The sequence below is a fragment of the Chlamydotis macqueenii genome, chromosome 6 (genome assembly GCF_036417535.1).
Source record: "Chlamydotis macqueenii isolate bChlMac1 chromosome 6, bChlMac1.mat, whole genome shotgun sequence".
Classification (NCBI taxonomy): Eukaryota; Metazoa; Chordata; class Aves; order Otidiformes; family Otididae; genus Chlamydotis; species Chlamydotis macqueenii.
The window spans coordinates 43,596,896-43,622,303 of NC_141561.1; the positions used below are offsets into that span (position 1 = coordinate 43,596,896).

Below are 25,408 nucleotides of genomic sequence, written 5' to 3' on the forward strand. Positions count from 1 at the left end.
GAGAGCGACAGGGCCGGCTGTGCTGGGCTGTGCGCGTGGGTGTCAGCCTGTGCCCAGAGCCCTGCCACGGGCAGGCTGGGAGGTGCGAGGTGCCAGCAGAGCAGGGCAGCGGGCTGAAGCAGGGTCCAAGTTATCACCAAGCGTGCCGGAGAGAAGAGCAGCTGGCCCCTTCTGAGGGCAGCGCTGGCACCTGTGTGGGCTGTGTGGGACTTGGCTTTTGGCATATTGGGCCAGAGTGGGTGTTTGCAGGTGGTGTGTGGCTCTGCTCACGGTCAGTCCTGCAGGCTAGCTGGCTTGGTCTGAGCCCTGGCACAGGTGATAGAGCTGGGAGGAAGCCTTTGGGTCCTGCCATGAGTTTCTCTGGCCGCTGCTGTGTTTCAGGGTAACACCCCGAGGGATGTGGCTGTGCTGGAGCGGGGAGGCTGTGCTGGCGGCAATGTCAGAGATGCCTGCAGTGGCCATTGTGTGCTTTCCCTGAGCTGCTGTTGCTGCTGTGAGATGAGGCCCTGCTAGCCAGGCGCTCTGGTGTGCCTGCCCCAGCAAAGGAGGGAAGTGCGGCTGGTTTCTGTGGCGCTGGGGCAGCAAGGAGCGGGTCAGAGATCCCTGCTGATGGCGTGCGCTGCTCCTGCGGGAGTGGGTGGGCGCTGAGTGTCCCCGTCCCCTCTGCCTCCGTGTCCGCCATGGTGTTCCGAAGCCGCCTCCTCCCCTCTCTGTCCCTGCTGTCGCCATGGCGGTGTTGGGATGCCCTTGTTGCTACGGGAACGAGGGCAACAGTCCGGCTGAGAGCTGGGATCAAGCGGGTGAGTGTGCCTCAGTGTCCCCGCGGCGTGGGAAAGGTGAGGGATGCTGGTGAGCACCCCCGTGCTGACGTGGCTGCGTCTTGTCCCCTCTGAAAGAGGGAGGGCAGCCGTCGGTGCCGCTGAGCCCAGGCTGCTGAGGGTCGGGAGGAGGGGCTGGGGAGCGCGGCTGGGCAGAGACCCAGGGCTGTGGGGGAGCTCGCGGAGGGCTGACACCCCCTGTCCCACGCAGCGGTGTGGGGGCACCCCTTGTGTGAGAGGGGGGAGAGAGGCAGGGCTGCGCCTGGGCCAGGGCCACCTCGGGCCTGACAAAGCTCTCCTGGGAGCAGGTTGTGCTCCCCTCCTGTGGGATCCCTTCCCCTGCGACCAAGCTGCTTTTCTGGGGGAGGATTTGAGGGGTGAGGTGGCCTGTGGAGCAGAGTGGGGGCTCTGCTGCTGCCTGAGAGGCACCTGGGGGCGGCAGCGCTTTCCGTGTCAGGGCCTGGGAGCTGGAGCCCCTTCTTCCCCCGCAGAGCTGGACAGGGAGCAAGCTTTGCTCCCCAAAAGACAAACTGCCAAAACTTCTTCCTTTCTTCCCATGGGATGCCCTTGTGACTGCATCCAGGCTGTGGGTTAAATGTGGAGGGGACAGAGGCTGCCTGCCTCGCGGCTGCTGCTGTTGCCCTCCTCATCTTCCACATGGCCTTTTGCATGTTCTGGCTCAGCCTGTCAATGAGGGGTGAGATTATTTGTCCTTGCTCTGTCTATAAAATGCGGTGAAGGCTTATGATGAGAAGTGCAACAGCTGGCCCAGCTGGAAGGGACTGCAAAGCTGACTCACCGCGACTCCCCTTGCGTTTTAAACCCGTGGGTGATTTTCTGGGGAGCGGTTCCTGCGTACACCTAGGGAAAACAGCAAGGCTGGACTGCTCCAGGAGGGTGCAGATTTCTCAGACAATCTGATCCCCACAGGAGTCTTCCTGTGATTTCCAGGAACTTGGAATGGGCTCTTGACAGGAGCCCCTCAGGAGTGGTACGGCTTCGCTCACCTGCTGCTCTGGATTCAGCCATGCACAGTCAGCTCTGACCGCGCGTCTGGCTGCTGGCTGCTGCCCTGGGGATCCACTCATAGTCCTTTGGGTTCTGCTCTTCCCTTCCAAAGTCGCCAGCTGCGTGGGAGCTCTGATGCATTGTGAACCAAAATGAAATGTGGGCCAGATGCCCGGCCAAGAGTGAATAAAAAGGCAGAGCTGGTGCAAGTTGGGAAGGCAGGAGAGCAGAGGGAAATGCTGGGAGACGAGACAGTCGTAGTGTAAGGCCTTAAGGCAGGAGCCATAGCTGTACATGACAGCATGTGGAGCTGTGGATCTCCAGCAGCCTCTTGGAAGGGAGCTTGGTCCACCTCAGTGTCAGCTGAGAGTCGGCGTTTGTTTAAAGAGCGAGCAGGAAGGTTTAACACCAGGCTCCTGGTCATTCTCTCAGCTGTGCTGGAGCTTTTGCACTGAATTGCAGGGTGACAGTGCCGCAGGGAGAAAGCACAGAGGAACTGGAATAAAAGGTGATAACAAAAGGGAAATCGTGCTGCTGTGGAGTGGGCCGTTGGCCTGGCAGGGCATGGTGGTCTGCGCTGGGTCCCCCTGGGGAATGCAACGCCTGGCTCCATCCAGACAGCCTAGCACCATTCCTCTGTAAGAGTTTCTCGGGTGCAACGTCCTGCGCGGCTCGTTGGCAAGCTTTGATAAATGAGCTTTGCCAGTTAGCAGCCTTGCAGATTCACCTCCGGAGCAGAGCCATCAGGTCTCCTTTTCAAGCGAGCTCCCCTGTGTCAGCATGAATCCCAGGAGAAGTTGTACATTAATGTCAATGAAAACCTGCCAGCTGCCAGCTGGGTATGAAGGTGTTGGCTGGGTAGCCCTTGGCTGACGGCAGAGCAGTGGGTGCCTCTGAGGCTAGTGATGGGCTCCGCACGGGATGCAGAGACAAGAGAAGAGGGTTGGTGGGATCCTACGTGGTCGCTGAGGCCACTTCTCTTGTCTGCCTTCCTGGGGTTGTGTGGATCCCTGGCCTTTGAGACAAAACTGCATCTGGTGCTGATGTTTGGGTGGTTTCAGGAGGCTCAGTGGCTGTGGTCTCTCTGGGGGAGCAGGCAGAGCTCTGCTGACAGGTTTTGCTTTGGTTGTCGTCTTCCAGAAACAGAAGTGAGTGCTTCAGTCCTTCAGGGGCTGTTGAGAAGCGCTACCTAACTCTTGGGAAAGAAGACTTTGGTGCTTTTGATCAACCGGTTTTGCAGAGCTGTTCTTCATGCTCTCAGCAGTATCGCCCAGCCACGTGGCTGCTGCGGTGGGATTTGAGCAGTCCTGGCTTCCTCTGCCCTTGAGCCTTTGTGCAAACCTGGCCACCCTTGTTGGGGAGCCAGCAGCGATAAAGTAGCTTCCCTTGGCGCGCGCTCCAGAAGAGAGACTGGAGGGGGAAATAACCTTCTCCTGAGGATGGGCATCCCTTGGGTGGGCAAAACCGGGTTATTGAGGTGAATCTATTAAAAGACACAGTGAGTGTTTCTTGTACACGAAGGAATCCATTTCCATTGCATATTCATTTTGCTTTCTGTCTAGCTGTAGTTATTTATCTTACAATGTCACTGCAGCGTTAATCTCGGGGAAACGTCTGTTGATCCTGTGTTCTCACAGTGCGTCTTCCTAAAGCTCAAAGCAGCTGCACTGTTGAGGCAAAGGGCGGTAGGTGTGGGGCAGTGGCGGTTGGCTGTTCCCTAAGGGATGGGGGGCCGATGTGGATAACATTGGTGCCAGGGCAGGGACCCCACCACGGGGGCCAGCCCAGCATCCAGGTGGGCAGATGAGGCTGCAAACCCTGCAGCTCCCAAATAGCATCTTCAGAGGAAGCCAGCTGAGGCAGCAGCTCCCAAGGGGAAGGTGAAACGGCAGCCAAGCTGTTCCGCCATCCAGGCAGCCAGGACAGGCCAGCTCGGCATCCGAAGCAGCGAGACCTGCAGGAAGCACCTTGGAAAAATGCTCTGGGTCTCAAGCGCCAAAGGCTGGTGTTGCTCTGTCCACAGCAACTGAGATGATGTTCTTCACGCAGCTTTTCTTCCATGAGGCAAACAGACCAGCTAGTGGATGGTGATGAACTTAGGGGCAGCCAAGGTCTGGCTTTTGCTGAAGCTCTGAGCTGGGTCAGCCTTTTTGGAGGTGGCTTTATTGCGCAGTGTGCAGTGCGCTAAGGCCGTGGGGGTGCTGAGGCTGAGGGACTCCTTGGAAATGGCAGCTCCCATGACATTTTCCATCTCTGCTTCTCTTCTAGCTTGGTTCCGTGCTGCTGTTACTCTTTCAAGACAATGAAGAAAGGAGGACACACTCATCATCTCTGTGGGACAATGGAAGGTTTTGCCCCATCTCACCGGTGTGACCGTCTGCCTGCCATCACAGACACCAAGGGCAAAGCTTCCTTGCAGAGCCGCAAGCCTGCCTGCCCTGTGTTTAAGCTCCATCCTCCGAGGATGGAGCTGATGCCAGGCCAGAGCATGGAGATGGTGCTGGAAGGCTTCTCCAGCACTCCCCAGGTGAGGTTGCCCCGAGGGCTGAGCCTTTCCCATCAGATCACCTGCGCTGGGACTTCTTCTGCAGCCCCTTGACATTTCCCTGAGAAAATGAGCAAGTGCTTTCAAGGAACTGTTGTAGTGGCACAAGCAAGCTGCCACCATGGCGGTACCAGTTGCTTTCCTTGCTGGCCACCATCAGTTGCTAAGGCTTTTTCATGTTTCTGTAGCTACCATAAACCCACCTTGCTGCTAGCAAAAGATGGGCAGAAGGAAGCATTACTAGCTCAGGGGCAAACGGCAGGTTACGAGGTGTCACGTGCTGAGGTGGAAGGGAAAGGCAGAGAAAAGATGCTACACTTTGACTAGGAGCACAGGCAGAAAGTAAAGAAAAATGCAAAAAAAAAATGCAAAGCTTCTGGGGGAAGCAGCGAATAAAACAAAACACCGGTGAAGGGAGGGAGTGTCTGGGAACGACATTTTTTTCCTCTGTAGACAAAGATGGACAGAGGGTTGCTCTAGCTCTAAGTCCTGGAGGAGAAAAACAAGCACATTGTGCCAGCTCTGGTGATCACAGTGACGGTCCCCACGTGGGAAACTGTTCCCAGGGATCACTGTATTTGACAGCTTGACTTTTGTCAGTGTTTCCATAACTGCCTGCCCCAGTCTCGCAGCCAGCCCCGCTGTCCCAAGGGCAGCCAGGTCTTGCGGCACCCTTGGATGGCAGCTCAGAGAGGGAAATGTCAGCAGGATTGCTGGCTGTTCTCCTCCCAGGCCCCTTCTTTCCAGGGGAAATCCAGCTCCGCAGAGAAGCTGCCGGCTAACCCTGCTGCGCATTCCCTGCCTGCAGCATTCCTGGGCACAGATGTTTAAGGGAATGGGAACTAAATCTGCATTAAGCTCCTGCTGGTATGAGTGGTTTGAAGGTTGTTTGAAAGCGTTGCCTCAGTGGTAGCTTGAAGAAGACTTGATTACTCCCCTCGCTGACTGTGGTGAGACTGTCCCAGTGCAGCTCTGAGCCCACAGGTTTAGCTGAAGAGGAGACAAAGGTACCAGAAAGGAAATAAAGTGCTCAGGGCACTGGTGAGGGTGTCTTGCCTGGAAAGCTGAAAGGGCATCTGTGGGCACAGCTGTGGCTTTGTGGCTCCTGCAGTCAAAGCCAAGACTCTGGGAGTGGGCTTTCCACCTTCCTTGGGTCTTGAGAACTTAATACTCCTCAGGCTGGTCAGAAGCCCAACTCCCTGCCTTGCCCGTGCGACACAGATGATTTGGAAGGCTGTAGGCTCAGAGGAGGAGTTGGGTTGTGGTGGTGTACAAGAAGGAAGAGTGAGAAATGAAAGGAGGAATTGGAGAAGTGAAACCATGGGAAATGAGGAAAAAGTCTTGAATGTAAGAGCATCTGGCTTAAGCAGAGGCTTTTCTTGTGAAGGCCAAGACCTCTCTTTCCTGGGGTGCTTTAGGAGGGCAGAGTACACGAGTGATCCCCTCTTGACCTGAAAGCAGGCTGGCTCCTTGGGTTTTTCCATGGATCCTTTCCACTAAGCTTCCAAGGCAGGGTCTGCTGGCGTTGGCCCTTCCAGCACCTCCTTCCCTTCATATGGTTCTATATTTTTAATCAGCTCCAACAGCTCTCCGTACGTATTGTGCTTAGCAAGGGGGCACATCAAAGCAATAATCCTTTGTGGCAGGGATTATTACGGCTGTAGGCAGCAGGTGACTCACAGGTGCCTTTTGTGGACGTTGGGGTGTAGCATTATGGACACTGGCGTGCAGAATAAATAGGAAGCAGCATCAAAAGAAAAGGGGGCTCTTGAGGAGACCAGTGGCTGTCACTTCATGGCAGCAGTACGGTCCGTGGCTGGGTGATGGTAAATACAGGGTGTGTTCTGGATGCCGTGCTAGCACCCGCCGGGTGACCTGCGACTCTTGCACACAGGTGGTGAAGGAGCGGCTGCTGTGTCACGCCATCGTGGGAAGGGAGGGAAGGAAGAGGCAGATAATGCACATGGACGTCACGTGCGAGTTCATTGCTCCCGTCCTGCAAATGTCCTCCAAGGCAATCACTTTCCGGGTGGAGAAGGTAAGTCTCGGGACTGCATCCTGGCATTTAATAGCGTGGCCGAGGCCTGAAAGCCTGTGGGGTGCGTGTGCTTGTGCTCAAGGAGGAAATGAAAGAGCTTCTCCAAGTCAGAGACGGGACTTTTTTTTAACTTCAGCCAAGTAAAACTGAGATGACAGCTGCTGCGCTGAAGGGGATCATGGCCACATCCAGAGAGACACAAGGTTCTGCAGTCAGTGTGGAGGGAGGTTCTTGAGGATCCTCCAAGGCACGGTGAAGTCTGAACAGCAGTCCTGTAGGGAAGCAGAGGAAAACTGAGATTGCTGTCAGCTCCTCAGGGTGATGAGCAAAACCTGTCATCTCTTGTCTCTCTTTGCCTTCTCTGACGTTGGTATGGATGCTCGCTCTTTGCATTTCCCCAACACTCACCTTCTTCAAAGGACCTGCAGACGTCTTCAGCTGCAGCGCTGAGAACAACCCAAAGCAGGTGCCCTTTAGTCTCTGGATCCCAACTCCTGCGTGAACTTTCCCTCTCCCATGAGATAAACATGGGTCTGACAAAGAGAAGATATTTCAGTGTTTAGTTTCTGTGTTTTCAGGTGTCTCCTCTGGTTCCCAGGCATCCTGAGAAGCACAAAATCCTGTGAGCTGGCAGATTTAATTAGAAGCTTTTCAGCTCTCCCTGATGTCTGCCTGTGGTGTGCTTGACGCCACGCGCTCCGATTTATGGAGGGCTATGGCACTGCAGCTGTTTGATATCAGCACGCACAGCACTAGTTTCCCAGACACTGTCTGGTTTCTATAAACCATGCAGGAAACCCAGAGCAATGCCCCCTGTAGCAGGGGCCTCAGGAGACAGGTTGCTACCGGGCAGCTGAGGTTTCTCGCTGACTGTGTGTGCGTGTAAATGTTCCAAACTAACCTCAGGCTACTGCAGGCTCTCCACTACAGGGTAAATCCTATTCCCTCCGCTGTCCCCACACGGGATGCTGCAGTTTCTGAACATGGAGAGCATCTGATAGTCTTAGAGGAAAAACTTTTGGAAGGATACAAACTAATGAAAATCGTAAATAGAGATGTATGCATGTCTGGGGTTGAAAAAGTTGCAATGCGTCAGAAAGGGAAGGAGGTCCATGGCCACTTGAACTTGATTTTTTCCCCTTGTCTTCTGTTTCTGTAGCAACCCAGTGATGTCCTTTGCCTTCAGTACAAGTCTCTTTCTTTAAAAAACGACTCCTCCCTGCCAGTCAGCCTTGTCCTGGCCTTAGAGCAACCCTTCTTCATCTGCGATGCGCACCGGCAGCCCCTCCCTGCAGATGTCCAGGTGAGCAGCCGTGGACCTTCCTGCTGGTGGGTGTTGGAGAGGGAGGAGTGTGGTGGCGCGTTTCTGGTGGGAGGCCCTCCAGTAGAGAAGTTGATACTTTAGAGTCAGCAGTAGACTGGCCTGAACTAAATCAGATTTGAAACGAGCTGCTGAAGGAAACAGAATATCATCTGAATTGGGGAAACACACCTGGCTCTAAGACATGGAGAGAAGGCAGCAGGCAACTAGGTCTGGGCAAGCCGGGTAGTAAAGGCGTCTCTTGGAAGCCGTCCCAGCTCTCCAGCCGCCATCCTCAGACCACTTCTGGAGCTGCTTGCTCTCTTGGAGGGCAGCTCTGCCTTCAGCCTGGTGCCTGCCCTGCTGTTAGTGGAAGGTGTGGGACGTGGACCCTGCTAAACACGTGTTGTTGTAGGCACGGCCACCACTTCTGTGCCGTGCTGGTGACTAGCCCCGGCAAGGGTGAGGACGCAGTGCTGTTGTGCTTGTGTTGAGTGTGAGGATAAAGAAGTTTTTCTAGAGTCAGGGGAAAAGGCCCTGGCTTGCCAGAGTGCTGCTTTGGTGATGTACTCAGCATACAGCTTTGGGGGGTTCCGAGTACAGTAGAACAATATTTCTTTCCCCCTTGTATTGCTATCGATGCAGAGCACAGAGATGTGAGCCTGAGGCAGTCTCAGAGAAGACTGCTGTGGTGCTTGCGGTCAGGTGCACACTGTCCAGAAAATGAAGCATGACCTGAAGCCCACGCAGGGGTCACACTTTGAGCATTGACACGTTTTATGCCCTCAGACCTTGGGACTTCATCAGCTGGTGGTGAATGCTTTTCATCTCCTTGCAGCCCATGAAGCTGGAGGTAGGGGAGGAGCTTCATCTCTTCATCGGCTTTAACCCTGCTTATGAAAAGGATTTGAATAGCCGGGTAGCAGAGAAGACTCTGAAGATACAGTTTCTAGAGCACCCGCATGTGGAGCTGGTCCCCGTTAGGGGAGAGGTCTACTTTCCCAGTCTCCGCATCCAGACCACGGCCCTGGACTTTGGCGGCATCTTGAATGACACCGAAGAGGAGCGTTGCGTCGAGATGACCAACTGCAGCCCGCTTCCTGTCCGGTACCACTGGATGCTCCTGCCAAACAGCCACGTGAGCTGGAGGAGGTATGTGCACCTCTGCCCTCTCCTTGAAGCTCTTCTTCCTGATGTCCTGCCTGTCCTTGGCAAAGACCAAGGCTGTTTGCCTGGGACCTGACAAATTGCTTTCCACTTTGCCTTGTGGAAATAACACCTGCCAGCTGTGGTCAGGGGAGATGCTCAGCAAACAGGTGATCTTCACCAGTTTGATGCTGGGAAGGAGACAATGTTCTCCAGCCAAGCTGGGGCTGTAGGATACTACCAGCACGTTTTGCAGAGCCGTAAGCTAGAATCCTGCTTTATTTCTGGAGCTACAAAGCCATGCTTAGGCACTTGGACAAGCAGATGTATCATGTGGCCTCTTTTCCTTCCCTGCCAACTCTGTTTGTTGTCGTCTCGTACTAAGAAGCTACAACGGCACTGCCACCAGCACGCTGTGCTGCTGTCCCAGCCTCTTGCTGCTGTTTGGCTGTAGCCTCTGTACTGGTTCCCCTGGGAAGGAAAGCTGGCGTGGAAAGCTGCTTTCTCAGAGCTTGGTGGCCTGCGGCAAACAGCACCTTGGTGAAGTGAGTTTCCATCTGTTAACCTGCACGTCACCTTCACGAACCAGCTCTTGAGTGTTTCACAGCAAACGGCAGGTTCTGCTGTGGCTTCGGGTACAGCTGTAGATGTTGGCGGGAGGACTTGTCTGAGCATCCCTGGCGAGCAGGGCTGTCCAGCGCTGGCCTGTGGGTTCCAAGCCCAGGACCAGTCTTCCAGTTGCGCTGGAGCCCATCTCTCAACACATTGCTAGCAGTTCCTCCCGCTGTGGCCTCTCTGCACAGGGCTAACGTCTGGTCTGGACAGTTTTAATTACAGCAGCAAACGATGTTGCTGTAACGCTGTAGGAAACAAAGCCAAGTTTACCATTGGACATGGAAGTGCTGCTATTCCAAATACAAGAGATCACCATGAAACAGTTTTGTTGAGGGAACTGGGATCTGGCCCGGAGGAGACGAGCTGTTGGACCTGGAAATGAGCTGTTGCTCCGAGCAGGGCTTGGGGGAGAAGTCCTGGGAACTGGGGTAGCCCGTTCACAGCTGAGCCTTACCAAGTAACAACAAGTCTTCAGTGTGGCCCTTCTTGATGCAGGGCGCCTTCAAGAACAGACCCTAAAAGGCAGAGGGAAGTCTGCAAGAGCAGGTGGAGGGAGGTGGGCAGGGAAGGAGGAGCAGGGCTGTAAGCTCTGCTTGGAGGCCTCTGCCATCTCCTGCTGAATTAGACTAGGGTTTAAGTACAAGCAGGCTCCATCCCTGCTCCGGCCTGATCGCACTTAGAGAACGCTACCAGCACTGCTGCTTGTTTGGACGGACCTACAGCTGTGGGTAATTGTCAAGGGAAATTTCAGGAGAAATATCCAGTAGAGCTGCAGATTCTCTCACTTAGGCCCTCTGGGTGTGGAAGGCACGGTCTGCAGGGGTGGGTGCTTTCAGGAGGGCACTGGGGGGTCTGTTGTAGCTCATCGCTGTCCAGATCTGCCCCTTTGTGTCTCAGTCTCACCTTTTTGCACAGTTCATGTGTCTTTTCTTGCTGCGCTTCTTACCTCCCCACAAGGCGTTCACCTCTGTCCTCTTCCACTTCTCCTTGCAACCAGTTACCAGCTGCCCGCACCAGCGCTATTCCAGCAGCGAGGCGCGTCATCCCCGGGCAGCGTGGCGAGGATCAAGACTCAGAGCCCGGTGAGGATGAAGGAACTGAGGCAGCTGGGGGAGGCAGAGCCCCTCGCCTTGAGAGCAGAGGATGTAAGTAGGAATGTGTCTCTCTCCTGCATTTCCAGTGTGGCAAGCAGTTACGCAGCTCCCGCTCCCACGGGTGGCTCTCGATGCTGCTCACAGAGCAGCTTTGCACCCCTCCAAGCACATCCCACAACACTGCTGCAGCGACTGGTCACTGGAGAGGCTGTGCGGGACGTGTCATAGGATTGATGGAGGGCATTACCTCTGCTGCACCCATGGAGGGCATTATCCATCTTGTCTCTAATCGAGTGGTCATCAGGAAATTTCTGCAGTAGATTTTGCTGTAGCGTCTTGAGAGAGAGCAGCATGCAAATCAGAGAGAGAGTGCAAAGCATCAGGAGTCAGAGGAGCTGGGCTGGAGTCTTCCTAGGGGCTCCTAGGGCTCTCACCTCCAAGTCTTTGTGTTTCTCTAAAGGCAGTAAAACCTGTTTCTAAAGGCAGCAGAGAGAATTTGTTGCTGCCAGGAGACCTCCAAAGTACTTCAGTGTAGTGTATTAATGAATGCCTTAATGAGTGAGCAAGGGAGAAAATTTTTCCCGTGGTTACTGTGCTGGAAAGTGGAATGGATGCAGGCTGAGATGAGGATGATTTTGCCTGTGTTTGAGGGAGAGGTCCCTCCAGCCATGTCTGTCCTTTTCTCCAAGCCATGGCTCCCCTTCTGCACCCATTTCAGTGCTCGACATCTTGATCTCTCCTCCCTCGCTTCCAGGTTTTCGACATCCTGCCGCTGCACGGTGTGCTGCAGCCAGGCGAGAGCCAGCGAGTCACCTTCACTTTCTTTGGCCACGCCAACATTGTTGCCCGCGCCATGGCGCTGTGCAGGGTGGAGGGAGGCCCGACCTACAAGATGGCGTTGAGTGGGGAGGCTTCGCTCATCAGCTACCACCTAGACGTCATGGAGATTGACTACGGGCTGCAGGTACCGTGCACTTCTCTTGGCAGAGGTCCTTGTCACGAAACCACCACCAGCGCGTTGCTGCCCACCTAGGTCCAGGGCTCTCTCCCCTTCCCAGCTACTTTTTGAGTGATACGTCCTGCATCCAGGCTGGGTTTTGATGGCCATCTCCACCCCTGCTCCCCCAAAATTGGCAGTTCCTCCTCTTCAAGGTCACTCATGCTGCCTCCTGGGGCAGGCAGGATCCCAGAGGTGATCTCCAGGGGGACATGCCCCAAGACATCCATCCACTGATCCGCTCCTAAAGCCTGAGGTCCAAGGAGATGCTCTCTTTCCATGCTCTTGATTAACCAACACAGTAAACCAGGGAGGAAGTGAACTTGGGCTTCCCGTCACTGTAGCTGGAGAGAATGTCCCACAATGATCCCTGCTTTGCTTCTTTTCAGCTCAAAACCCCCCAGATATTTCCAGCTGTTGGCCCTGTACATGTTGCACGTCCATCTCCCTTTGTCGCTGTCACTGCAAGCTCTGCAAATACTTGCGTGCGGGTGCCTGTTCTTCTGAAATGTCTTGGTGCCTCCTCCTTTCTTTCAGCCAGCTGTTAGATGACACCTTGAAGTGCAGAGGGCTGGCATCCTCTTTGGTTTCTTGATTACTGATCTGTCTATGGTTGGTATTGCCCCTCTGCATGCCGCCATCACTCTCTGTTCCTGTGCAGGGCTAAGAGCTACCCTGTGGCTGTGGGCTCCCCAGCCTGACCTGGGAGAGTCAAGTGCCCGTATCTTCTCTGCAGTCCCTGCTTCTCTCTTGCGTTGTGTTCATTTGCTCTCATCCCAATGCAAGCAGCAGGAGACTCCCAGCAGCAGGCTGGTGTGTGTAACTTCCCGCTCCTCTGCCCTCTCTTCAGCCGTTTCACAAAGTCGCGGAAGCAGAGCTCACCCTGCAGAACAGCGGCAAGGTGGGAATCACCTACGCGGTGCTAAGCCCCAGCACGGCCACTGCAGACAGCCCGCTGCCCGGCGTGCCCCTGGTTGTGCCCAGCACGGTGAGTAGCACAAGCGATGAACCCTGGGCCTGTCTCAGGTTGCCCAGGAGAGGGTGAGAGGGAAAAAAGGGAAAAAAGACAAGACCCACAGAAGCAGCCAGGAGAGACAGGGCTGTAAACAATTGCTGCTGGGGGGCAGAGAGGGTCAAGCAGGTGCGGGCCTGAGAGAGTTCCTTAACGGCCGCTGCTGGCGGGTGGCCCTGCTGTCACACAGCACCCACCGGCGGGAGGCACGAGTGCGTGGGGAGCTCTCTGGCCCCCAGCTGCTGAGCTCTCTGCTCATGCTGGCGCTGGAGCCGGATGGCGCAGACTCTGCTGAGGGTCGCCTTCCCCCGGTTGTGTGATTGGACAGGACTTATTCCTGGTCCGAGCCTGCACAAACCCTGCCTGCCCCCTGCCAGCACTAAGCAGGGGAGACTGAAATACTTTCTTGTTTGGGCGTGAAGGTCCTTTGCCAGAAATGGTGACAGCCCCTGTACTGGTCCCTCACTGCTCCAGCTTTGCTGCTCTGCAGCAGCTTTGTGGGGCAGTGAGGGGGGCCAGGGAGGAGCGGGGCTGTGGAATAGCAAGGAGAGGAGTTTGCAGCACCCCACCATCCCAGCTTCTCCATTCTGCGTGGGTGTCTTTGAGCTGAAGCAGTGTTCCTATCTATGTCCCTTTGTGCAATGGGAAGAGGAAGCCAAATGGCTTTCACATTTCCTCATGCCTGTCTCCGAAAAGGGCTGAGACGCTGATGCCCCCTTCTCGCGAGCTCCCGAAAGCACAGCTCTGCTTGGGCCCGGGCAGTGGTTGCTGTAGTTGCTTCATGGGCCCGGGCAGCTTGGCAGGGCTGGCTTTCGCTGCAGCTGTGTTGTGTGCTGCAGTAAGGGCACAGGAGACCAAGTGGCAGGATGTGTCCCGCTCAGCAGCTTCTCCCTGCAGCGTGGAGGGGAGCCGGGAGCTGAGGGTCCAGCCCAGTGTGAAGAGGGCGAGCTGCAAAAGCTGAGACCATGTCCTGTCACCTCGAGCAGTGGTGCTGTCTGCTTGTAGTTGCTCCTGACCTGGCTGGCGTCAGCCCAGCCCGGGACTCCGACAGCCCTTCTGGAAGCCCAGAGAGGAGGTGGCCTTCCTGGCAGCACCTTCTTCCCTGGATCTCCTCCTGCACTGGGCTCCTGCTTCTCCAGAGATGTACGTTTGCAGATCACTGTGAGTCTGGAGAGACTCGAGCACCCTGGGTGCAACCACACAGGCAGGAGACGTTTGGTTGGGATCTGTGAATACGTCGGCGCTCAACACCAGCCTGGGCACCACTGACGTGCTGGGACAGGAGCTGCCGGCCCGTCTGAGAGTGCGGGCACTTCCCTCATCTTGCGTAGCGGCTGGCAAAAGAGCCTTTCTTCCCTCAGCTTGGCTCTGGCTGGCAGAGGGCACACCTCGTGAGCAGAAGAGCTGTGCTCACGCTGAGCAAAGGGCAGGCAGTGCTGTGGGAATGCAGCCTTAGGAGCCCTCTGAAGGACACAGTGCATCCTGGTGCAGGAGATGTGAGCTTTGGGACAGAAGAAGGCCAGAAGGCCATGTTGTCTGACCCTTTCTGAGCCTGGAGAACATGCCTTCTCTTGGCAGCATGTCTATCGTCTGAGCCATCCCTCCACCAAAGCCTCTTTGGTGCATTCCCTCCCTCTTCTCCCGCGCTCTGCAGGGTTACGTTGGACCTGGCACGCGGAAAGTTCTCAAAGTCTCTTACCTGCCGGGAGTGCCTGGAGGCTTCTGCAGGACTTTCCAGATCCGAGTGGCTCACCTGGAGCCAGAAGAAATTTCCCTGAAAGGAGAGGGGAGCTTTCCCAGGATCTGCTTGGACCTGCCCAGGAACGTCAAAGGTAAGCACTGCCCGTCTGCTCCCCAGGAAGGCCCTGGGGTTTTTTTCCCCCATGTTATATGTCCCTAGGGCATCTTGCTTGAGGAATGTGTTTCTGGGAGAGGCCAGCGTTAGGGGAATGGGGCTTCCCAGCTTGAATGGGAATGGCGCTGTGCCCACACTTGTATTTGTGGATGTTCTCTTCCTTCAGGAAATGAAAAATATGAGAAGCTGCTCAAAGAGGCGAAAGAAAAGGTGGAAAAAGACAGCCAGAGGGGCGAAGCAGTTGTTCTGAGGGAGGCTGCGGCAGCGGAGCCACCCATGGACAACTCGCAGAGTCTGGTGAGGAACAACTGCTTCCCTCTTTGGCACAGGGTGCTCCCCCTGTGTCCTTTGGGCCCCTTGCACCCCACAGCAGGCTTCCTGGGGTCCTGCTGGCACTTGGGACCTCCCTGCCCACACCTGCCCATGGTCATGCATCAACTCAGCATTGCCCATGGGCTGCCCACCTCGGGGCATTGTCCCTCCCATAGATGCACCAGCTTCCTGACTGCCCCAGGGAGGGATCCTGAAGACCCTGCTCAAGGCATCGAATTGATGGTTCTTTGTGCTGGCGCTGCAGGTCATGGCTGGGGTGTCTGTGGCTCACAACAATGGGGACAATCTGTTTAACAGGGCCTGCAGCGACAGGACAAGGGGTCATTGTTTTTAACTACAAGAGGCCAGATTCACACCAGGAATAAGGAGAATTTTTTTTATGATGAGAGTGTTGAAGCAGTGGCCCAGGTTGCCCAGAGAGGTGGTGGATGCCCCATCCCTGGAGACGTTCAAGGTCAGGCTGGACAGGGCTCTGAGCAAGCTGATCTGGTTGGAGATGTCCCTGCTCGCTGCAGGGGGTTGGACTGGATGATTTCTGAAGTTCCTTTCCAACCCAAACCATTCCAGGATTCTAGGATTCTCTGAACCCAAGCCCTGCCAGGTTTACAGAGTTAATCGCAGCAGCCTGACTTGTGCCCTGGGGTTGTGCTGTCGGTGCTCAGCTCCAAGTGGCACCGGCCCAACAAAAGGTTCCCTTTTCAAGAGAGCTTTTGTCCAAGCTGCTTTGGCACCGGCTGGGCGCAGGCACTCGGAGCACTGGAAGGTTCCTGGCTTGTCCGTCTGCCTCTCTGACGAGATCAGCTTTTGTAACAGTGACGGGCAGGCGAAGGCGCTGGAGTTCATTTCCCTAGAGATAAGGTCCTGGCTAAGAGAGCAGGAGGTGTCACAGACACTGAGCAGTGAGCCAGGAGGACCCCATCACCCCTCTCCACAAGAGCAGGCTGGGATCCTGTTTCAGAGACAGGGTTGTGCCTTGGGAAGGACCTTTGCTAACCAGCCACTGTCTTTCCTTGTCATCAGCTGGACACTCGGCTGCAGATGCAGATGGAGCAGATGCTGGTAGAGGAACACGCCCTGGCACAGCAGAAAGCTCTTGCCTCCCATCCCCCGGAGGAGACAGCCTTTGACCAGCCTTCTCGTCAGAGCCTTCTCAAGTCAGTGGGGACTCTCATAGCCTATCTCCAGGCACCCCGAGGGTAACAGCCAGAGGCGCAGCCCTGCTGCTGCTGTTTTGGGGACAGATCTGGTTGCAGAGCGGTGGGGGCAAATCCTATTTCAGGGTCCTGAAGCAAGTTCAGGCTTGGGCTGTACCCCTGGCTCAGCAGTTCCACGGAGACCAGTGGAGGTCCAGTGAACTTGTCTGCAGTGGCTTTTCATAGCACACGAGCGGTGACCAGTATCCATTTTAAAGTAACTTTATTTTAAGGTCCCTTTGCTAGTTGAGGAAGCCTAGAACCTACACTCCCTGGGACTTGCCAAAGTCTTGCTACCAGATAGTCAGGCCTTGGGATTCACTGACTAGAGCTGAGTTTCTACAGCAGTGGACACAGAAATACCCACATTTTTTGCATCGTCCACCCACTTGGAAACGTAGCCAGGCTGTGGTTTAAGAACTGTCCTTACTCGTCCTTTCAGGGCTCAGCTGCCCGAGTACATCCTGGACCTTGGCTCTGTCATTCCTGGTGACATCCACACGCACAGCGTGAAGATCACCAACACTGGCCACTTCCCTGTGTCCTTCCACGCCGATGGACAGGTCCTGCGTGACACAGGTAACCAGTGCTGGAGAGACTTCTCGTGGGCTTGAAGGAGCCTTGTCTGACAAAGTAGCTTCAGCTGCTGGCCATGGGGAGTTTTTTGAGTGCTTCTTTGTCTAGTTCTTCCTCCTTGCCACCCTCTCTACCTGCTGCTTTGGAGCCTGAGTTCTCCTGGCCAGCAGGACCCAGAGACCTGGCCTGCCTGTGACTGCCTTAACACTTCCCTGGGGGCTAGATGGGCTGATCAGCGTGGTCACCTCTCAGCAACCTCTGCTCTTGACTGCCAGGAGTGTCATCTGAGTTTCTTTGTGCACTCTGGGCTTGTGTTACAAGCAGACGGACTCTTTGGGGCTTGGAAGTGCTTTGCTTAGAGTTCATAAAGATAAAGGCTTGTGTTCAGCCTTTATTGAGAACGTGGCCTGTGAGGTCCTGTGTTGTATGGAAACAGGCTTCTGAAGCAGGCCTTTGAGGTAAGGCTGCACTGCCATCCAACGGTGACTCGCTGTGTCTGAGGGGTGGTCAGGTGTCTCCTCTAAGTTGTTTTCCAGGGAGCACCATGGCATGGAGGGATCTTAGTTGGAAATTCCCCTTTGGAGAGGTCTGTGCATCCTTCCGTGGGATGCCTGAAGAAGAAATTGCTGGAGGTCCTGAAATGATAGATTTCCTTTTTACCGTGTGGACCTTGGATTCTGGCTGTGAAAACCCTTTGTCCGTGTGTGGTGAGAAGGGAGAAAGAGTGGCAGGCTTCTCCGGAGAAGCCAAGGGGTCCTTCAGAGAGCCAGCAGCCAGGACACTCGTATGGCCTTAACACGCTTGTGACACATTGATGTGGGTTGTGCCTCTCAGCTGCTTTATTTTCATCTGTTCAAGGTTTCAGTGTGGAGCCTGCCCGTGTGAAACGTCTGCCCTGCTGGGAGACAGAGACTTTTGAGGTGCGCTTCGACCCACAAAGTGCCAAGCTGCCGCTGGGAGAGGTGGACGTGCTCCTGCCCATCAAGGTACCGCATGCTTCCTCACCTCCCTCACCACCTTTCAGGGCAGGTGGCAGCTTGGGACAGCAGCAGATGTCACCTGGGCTTTCAGCGGGATGCTCTGTCCTTCACTAGGTAACAGGGGGCCCCACATTTCACGTCCGTCTCCGTGCCAACGTTGCTGTGCCGTCCCTCTGCCTCTCCAAGGATACAGTGGAGTTCTCCACTGTCCAGTGCGGACAGTGCCAGGAAGAAACCATCCAGCTCCACAATCCACTCCAGGTCCCCTGCAAATGGTTCACCACCAGGAGTGAGCCTGTTAAGAAGGTAAAGCACAGACTCCGTGGAACGTGTAACGTCGTGGTTGGGCTTTCTTTGCCCCTCTTGCCCTTTCTGCGCCTGTGGCTGCCTGAGCCCTTGGGCTACAGCCCACCTGAGGAAGCTTTAGAGGTACAGAGCAAATCTGGTTTGCCTGCACCTGTTCACTAGCTGATGCTTCACTTCTTTGCCAGCTTCACCCATTGCTCCTCTTCTGACAGTGCATCTGCGCACCCTGCCTGCACATTTTCCCTCCAGTTCTAGGCCAGTGGTGGCTGTGGCTGGTTTGGACGTGGGTGCTCGCAGCACCATGACAGTATCTCAGAGCACTGCAGGAACCGAGACTCTGTCCTCACAGACCAAGGAGACCTCACACGATTGGTTTCTGTGCTCAGGTGGACAAACGTTTGTCGGTGCGCATGCATCGGAAGCTGCTCCAGGAGTTGAAGGCCAAGCCCTGTGTCTTCGAGGTGCTGCCCCCAGCTGGAGTCCTCGCTCCAGGACAGCGATGCCACGTGCAAGTCAGGTTTTCACCTGTGGAAGAGGTGAGATTGGCGAGGCAGAAACACCTGATAGACCAATTTAGGTCCATCTGATAAACAAATATGCGGTTCCCCTGCACACCAGGACTCATCCTGCTCACTCACCCCCAGGAGGTCTGTCAGGGCAGTGTGGTAACGAGAGCCCAGCGTGGGGAGGAGGAGATGAGGTCTACCTCCGCATGGAGCTTTCTGCAAGCCCCGTCCCCACTGTGCCTCGGTTTCCCTTGCAGCACAGCCTTCTGAGAGGGGCTTTGAAATCCCCATGGGGAGCTTGCACAGCGAGCATCAGGGCACTGCAGTGTGGCTACCTGTGGGTGCATGATGGGGAACTCTGCCTCTTTCCCATCATCTTCCCCCTTGCCAGGACGTATTTGCAGGCTGCATTGCCCTGGTGCAGAGCACGTGGCGTGCTCACAGGGGATAACGCTGGAAGGGCCCATCGAGGCTAATCCCGCTGCTGGTACCAGCAGACAAAACAGCCGCCAGACACCCTCCTGGGCACGGCAGGACAGTCACCTGCAGTGCTGTGCTGCCAGCAGTCCCCATGGCCCTGGCCCAGCCTGTCTGCATGTTCCCAGGCAGTCTGACCTTGGGGAAGGCTTGAATGGGAGGCCCTGTCACCTGGGGCTTCATGGAGGAGCTTTCTGTGCTTCTCTCTTTGCAGAAATCCTACAGAAGCAAGGTGAAGATTAACATTTGCCAGAGCAGCCAGCAGCTCGAGCTGCAGATGTCGGGGCATGGGCTGCAGCCACAGCTGGAGTTCAGCCCCTCGGTGCTGGAGCTGGGACCATCGCTGCCGTGCAGCCGCGGGGCAGAGGGGACAGTGGTGGTGAAGAACCCGTGCGATTTCCCCATCGAGTTTTACTCCCTGGAGTTCGACCAGCAGTACCTTGCTGAGGAGCAGGTGAGAGGGAAGGTCTGGTCCCATGCGCACACTCCCGTCGCTTCCTAGCGCTCCAGCCTTCCCAGGCTCGTGCCAGGGGGGTGGAGGCAGTCCCCAGGGCAAAGCCTGGTGGCATTTCAGGGTTGGCCACCTCTGCTGGCAGGTGTGTAGGGGCTTGGATAGTCCGTGCCGTTGGGAGGAAGGAATGAGGGAGAAGATGGGTTGGCTGGGGAGTCTATTCGTGTGATGAAGGTCAAGAATCACATCCCACCTACGTTTTTTTTTCCCTATGCACACAGATCCTGCGGACGCTGAAGGATTACGATCGCCACAACACCTTGTTGCTGCCACCACGTGCCCCGGGTGAGAAGCTGCCCCCAGAGGTGCTGGAGTACTATGAGGACCAGAAGAGGCTGGAAGAGGAGCAGGCACAGTCCAGGACTGGGGAACCAGCAGGCCAGGACAACGGTGAGGGATTGGCATTGGCTCTCCTGAGTGTGGCCACAGCAGGGAGCTCAGCCCACACACCCTGAGCTCCCCATGACCTCGTTGTCCATGGAAAGCCCATGCTTTTAGCAGCTTCCCATTCCCTAGCTTGGTGGAGGAATTTCCAGGTGGAAATCTGTGGCTTGTAACACGCATCCTCTGCCAGCCCTGAGTGCAGCCAAAGCAAGCTCGTATCTGCCTGCCGTGGACTGGGGCAGTAGTCAGGATGTCCCCTTGTGTCCCTCATCCACAAAGAGTAGGATGGGATGAGTTCTTCAGACAGTCGGACCAGGTCTAATACCACTGGCTATGTCCGATTTGTTTCTTCCCAGCAACAAAAGCACAAGCTCAAAATTCCCCTGAGGGCAGCCAGAGCCTGGACAGACTTCCCTGTGCCTTGGGAGTCTCCCTCCTTGGGCAATTTTGTGTCTTTTGCATGTGGCTGTGCAAAGTGTCAAATGGCAAAGAGCAGATGCCTGAGCATGTTCACTCTCTTCTTCCCTCCCTGTGTCCTTCCTGCTGAGCAAACTTTGAAAGTGTCCGGTCTCTGTCAGCTCAAGGAGGGAAGCACTCTGCTGGGATCATTCACACCATCTCATCCCACAGCTCGGTCGTTCCCTCCTCCATTTTTGATGAAAGCCAGTCCAACAAGGTGGACTCTAAAGCTGAATGTGGAGAAGAGGAGGAGGAAGGCGTTGAGAAAAGATGCGGGACAGATAACAACCCTAAGCTCGTCACCTGGTTTATGTCCGTTGTGGCAAAGGGGTCTCAGTGGAGGACTTGAGTGTCAGCTCCATCACTTCCCTGCAGCCTGGGGCCACCTTCACTCCTGTAGGCCCGGAATGCGCTCTTCTCTGGGAAGTCTGCAGGATCCCGGGAGGAGTCTGGGGCAGGGACAAGGGAGAGGCCAGGGAGGTTTTCCCCAGCTTTGCCACATGAGCATGTTTGCCCCCAGGAGCTGCTGGGATCAGGATGATGCTGTTCCCTTTGCTAGGCAGGGCAGGGCAGGGCGCTCGCTGTCCTACGTGGCATTGCAAGCTGAGTTGTCTTTTGGTGACCTCCTGAGGTCAAAGGTGGGAACTCTTTGTAAATGCTGTTCTGGTGAATTCAGAGCCCGGCCAGATGTCCTGCTAGTAATATTCCTCAAGCATCCGGCTTTTGGATAATGGCTTGATCCTCAGCTTGCGATCTGCCTTGGGACTGAGTAAGATGCCTGGTTCTGCCTGTGTCCCCTTACTCAGCAGGACCTGAGACCAATCTCCCATGACGACAGTTCATGAAAGATTTGGCCCAGGCCTTTCAGGCATTGCTGGCTGCTTGCTTTGTTCTCTTTCTGCCACCCCATTCTGCCACCCCATTTCCTGTACCCTGAAGAGGCACCTTCACCAGCATCTAGGGCAGACCCTGATCTGCACAAGTCTAAAGGAAGGGCATGGTGAGATCTTGGGTGTGACGTTGGTTTCAGCAGTCTCCTCTCCCAGGACCTGAGGGGATGGGAGGATGATCAGGATGACAGGTAGGCAGGAGACCGACTTTTCTACCTGCTTCTGCACAGGAGAGCATCAGCAAAGCACCGCCAGCAGCAAGGAGGCAGCGGGAGAACTGGACAACAGCCCTGTCACTAAGGCCATTGCCCGCCACCTTGGCATCGATCTCTCTGCAGAAGGGCGCGCAGCCCGAAACCGGAGAGGGATCGTCGTCATCGTCCATGGGGCACCCCTGACAGGTACGTGAGCGGCAGGCCGTGGCTGCCAGGATGGGGGGGCAGCAGGAGAGACATATATCTCCTGGTGGACCACGGTGCTTGGTTGACCAAGTGAAGTGAAGCAAGGTGAGCCACAGCTCTGCTGGTACATGAAGCAGCCTCAGGCCTTCGCCTAGCTGATGCAGGTGGTGTGGCTCATCTTGTGTCCCTGCTAGGAGCTGGGCTCTCGTTCCCGCAAGCAGTGTGGCCATGTTCCTGTTGCTTTGTGGGACCACATTGCCTCGGGTCCATGTTGCCTCGTGAGAGCAGTCCCTAGCCCACACTGACCCTCAAAGTGTGCCCAGAGGTTGCCTGAGACAGCAGCGAGCAACACAGGCTAGCGAATAATAGTCTGTGTGGTGGTGGGACAGGGCTGGAAGCAGTGTTCTGGCCCAGGGTCGAGGTCACCACAAGGGACAAAGTCCTCAGCTGAAGATGAGGTGGAGATGATCCACATTTCTAACCATGCTCAGGCTGCCTCCCTCATGGTCTCTCCTTAAGGGGCACGTGCTTTCCCCCTGCCCTTGAAAATGTGAAATACTTTTTGGGGCATTTCCAGAGCCTGTCCCTGACAATGCCTCATGTGCAAGTGTCACCAAGCAGTCTTCCTCTCTCTCAAGGCAAGACCACGGCAGCGGTCGCGCTGTCCAAATACTATGGCGCTGCCTGCTTGTCCATCGATGCCGTGGTGGAGGAAGCCATCTCGAAGAGGAGCAGCTCAGCAGGGCTGCGTGCCCGGGAGCTGTGCATCAGGGCTGCCATCGAGCAGAAGAGCCGCAAGGAGACAGAGCGTGCGGGTAAGGAGAAACGCTGGACCCCCAGCAGCGCTTCAGAAACCCACCATGACCATCCACCTCCCTTGCTCCAGAGAAGCAGCTTGACAGCCCTTGGGTCTCTTGGGGAACATGGCTGCAGCGTGTAGAAATGCAAAGCCGTTTCTTCAAACATCTCTGGGTATTAAAAAAATTCTCTATTTTCCGGGATCCGGCAGGGGCACTTTTCCTGCTCCTGAGCTTCTTGGCACGGGTTCCTTTTTCTAGGAGCAGTGAAGCACACTTGTTTGTGTCTTACTGAGAGTTCTCCTGTTTCCTCAAAGCTGAATCCAGCTTGCTCCTCAGGGCCATCAGGCAGATCTGCTGCCCACTTTAAGAAGGAAAAAGGTCTCTAAAGTGGCTCATGAAGCATTAGACGACTGACTTTGAGTGTGGCTTCACAAAGATGAGAGGAAGGGAAGGATCACCTTCTGGGGCAGTTTCAGATGAGAGAGATGCTGCAGATGAGCTCTTTTCTCCAGAGATGTTCCTATACAGGCTGTCAGGTTAGGCAGCTGGTGCCAGTTGTGCTGTTCTCCGTTGTGAGACCGGAGACTTTAAGGAAACTTTATTGGGCAGCTGGTGCCCCAAGCTCTGCAGGGTGAGGCCAGACCCTGTCTGTGGTGGGGGCAGTTTTGCGTTGCTCAGCTTTGAACTTGGCTGGGTTGGGAGCTGGTGGAAGGAAGAAGGGCCTGGGTCCCCGGTGGGGTTATCCCATGTGGAGGATTTAGCTCCAGCAGAGATGGGTGATGCAGCTGGGGCAGGGCTGCGTGTTACGGTCTCTATCTGAGAATGTAGGATGGGGGCAAGGTACAGAAACAATAGTCCTGGAGGACAAATCCTTGGCTTGACCCATAGGGGGAGTGACTGTGGAAAAGGTGTTACTTGTGTGCACGTTTGTTGGGACGGACACAGGGCTGTGAATTAAAAGCTCTCTAGCTTTCCAATCTAGTTTCAGGTGGTGTGCTTTCTCGTGCTAATAAGAGAAGCAGGGAGGGAGCTGCTTCTGGGAGCAGTGCTGCCAGTGCCAGGCAGGCTGGGGGACAAGTGCTGTGTCCCTACCAGGGCACAAGGCTGTGCTCATGGAGGTGCGAGGTGCCTGCTTGCTCCCCACAGCGCCCGTCGCCAGCCCCACTGAGCCGTTTGTCCCCTCCACAGGTCAAAACGCAGATGCCTCCCGCCGCCGGCAGTTCCGGGCCCATGGCAAGCGCAGCCCAGACAGGAGCCAGTCGCCCTCTGCCAACAAAGTCAGCCTGCAGTCTGTCGGTTCCCAAAGCTCTGCAGCGGCCAAGACAAAGAAAAAGGAGCGCCTGTCCCAGAAACAGCATGTAATGGACCTGACAGGCTCCCGGGTGAAGCGTGATCGGCACAGCTTAGTGCATGGCACCTTTCTGTTGCCTTTGAGAATCATAGAATCTTAGAGGGGTTTGGGCGGAGGGGACCTTTAAAGGCCACCCAGCCCAACCCCCTGCAGGGAGCAGGGACATCTCCAACCACATCAGGTTGCTCAGAGCCCCGTCCAACCTGGCCTTGAATGATTCCAGGGATGGGGCATCCACCACCTCTCTGGACAACCTGTTCCGATGTTCCAGCGCTCTCATCATGAAAAATGTCTTCCTTCTGTCTAGTTTGAATGTCCCCTCTTTGAGTGTAAAACCGTTACGTGTTTTCCTGTCGCTACAGGCCTTGTTAAAAGTGCAGGGGCTGCTTACCGTGGCGGGGCTCTGTGTCACCCAGAGCCTGGTGTGGGGAACGATAGTGCAGAGAGGCAGCTGGGCAGGTTGGGGATGGCGTGGGGTGGGAACAAAAACCTGTGTTCTGCCAGAAAAACTCGACTGAGTCGTATGGTTTGTTGGCAAAGTGGCTGCAGGTGGTGAGCAAAGCTGTGGGACGCTGTGCCAGGGGCTTGCAAGCTTGGGTCTCTTGTGGCCAAGGGATGTGACCCCCAGGGTTGTCCCCTGGAGCTGCTGGCCTGCCCTTTGGGTCTATTGTCTTGCGAGCGAGAGACCTGAGCTGCAAGCCCAGCAGCTGGAAATGTTCAGGGGGTTCCAAGGTGGTTTATTTCTCTCGTGGTGTTCAATGTTGCAGGGCTCATTGAGTTCTGAGCTCAGCTCAGCCCTTCCCTGCGTTCCTGCGCAGCGATGGCTGAGCATCAGTGACAGCGCAGCGGGAGAGCTGGGCGTGATGAGCTGCGTGCTGCCTGAGGACTTGCTGGTGGCCATCCTCTCGGAAAGGCTGCAGGTACGTGGGGTGGGGGCAAATGATACGTTCCTGCTACAGAGAGACAGGCGGTGAGGTACAGTTTGCAGAGGAGGGGATCTGTATCTGCTGTTGGAGAAGTCCTGGGCTGCGTGCAGGCACGCCTGGGTCAAGCTGCAGATGCTAGAAGCCGGCAGAGCGCAGGGAAAGATCAGAGCTTGTCTGAGCCGATGCTCTTGGAACGACGACGCGCTGCCCTTTGCCGTTTGGGCTGACTGAGTAGCTGAGAGCCCAACGCGTGCCATCGCTGACTTTCTCTTCCTTTGCCACTTGATTCACAGCTGAGCGACTGCTTCCAGGGAGTGGTGTTTGATGGCCTGGAGACCTGCTTTGCATGCAGCACGGCATCTGCGCTCCTCTGCCTGCTCAAAGCTGTGGGAAATCGGCCTCACATCTATTTTGTGAACCTCTTCCGGGATTATGCTTCTTTGAAAGCCAGGGAGACAGCCGCGAAAGAGCAGGAAGGTAAGAATCTTCATCTCCGCGCCTTTCCAATCTTCTCTCAAGCCCTCAACCTTACCCGTGTGTATCTGTGTCACCAGCAGAGCTTGTAAGAAACGGTTTTATGAATCCTTCCGCCTTTTGCCTCAGTGTAGCCAGCACTCAGCTCACAGTTGCTTAAACACAGCAGAGCTGAGGCTGTAAGATTCCCCTTGGTCTCTGCCATTAAAGCTTGGGCTCAAGTGCAAGCTGTTGTGGCTCAGTAACTACCCACCCTCCAGCTGTCCACAGCGCTGGTGCACGTGAGCCAGGCAAGGTACAGGCGACAGTTTGGGGGATTCTCTGAACGCTGGAGCAGGGATATGAGCTCCCCAGGATGGCCTGGCAGGATGATAGGCTGGGTCGGGACAGAGCTGTGAATCCTTGCAGCTCCT

The 25,408-nt window shown here is 55.7% G+C and overlaps 1 protein-coding gene across 1 annotated transcript in view; it reads left to right on the forward strand.

Annotated features, from left to right (window-relative positions):
* Nucleotides 1-727: 727 nt before the first annotated feature.
* The window catches only part of LOC147600342 (axonemal central pair apparatus protein HYDIN-like), a 39,439-nt gene continuing 14,758 nt past the window's right edge, over nt 728-25,408 (forward strand). Inside the window, exons 1-24 of the mRNA XM_086751232.1 lie at nt 728-800; nt 3,850-3,913; nt 4,095-4,353; nt 6,266-6,409; nt 7,569-7,712; nt 8,548-8,861; nt 10,468-10,615; nt 11,319-11,528; nt 12,412-12,549; nt 14,228-14,405; nt 14,595-14,725; nt 15,782-15,915; nt 16,397-16,533; nt 17,389-17,516; nt 17,625-17,816; nt 18,203-18,352; nt 19,014-19,253; nt 19,532-19,700; nt 20,243-20,428; nt 21,268-21,444; nt 22,083-22,259; nt 23,433-23,626; nt 24,363-24,515; nt 24,815-24,998. Coding sequence (XP_086607358.1) covers nt 728-800; nt 3,850-3,913; nt 4,095-4,353; nt 6,266-6,409; nt 7,569-7,712; nt 8,548-8,861; nt 10,468-10,615; nt 11,319-11,528; nt 12,412-12,549; nt 14,228-14,405; nt 14,595-14,725; nt 15,782-15,915; nt 16,397-16,533; nt 17,389-17,516; nt 17,625-17,816; nt 18,203-18,352; nt 19,014-19,253; nt 19,532-19,700; nt 20,243-20,428; nt 21,268-21,444; nt 22,083-22,259; nt 23,433-23,626; nt 24,363-24,515; nt 24,815-24,998 — 4,024 coding nt within the window. The remainder of the gene's footprint in view (nt 801-3,849; nt 3,914-4,094; nt 4,354-6,265; nt 6,410-7,568; nt 7,713-8,547; nt 8,862-10,467; nt 10,616-11,318; nt 11,529-12,411; nt 12,550-14,227; nt 14,406-14,594; nt 14,726-15,781; nt 15,916-16,396; nt 16,534-17,388; nt 17,517-17,624; nt 17,817-18,202; nt 18,353-19,013; nt 19,254-19,531; nt 19,701-20,242; nt 20,429-21,267; nt 21,445-22,082; nt 22,260-23,432; nt 23,627-24,362; nt 24,516-24,814; nt 24,999-25,408) is intronic.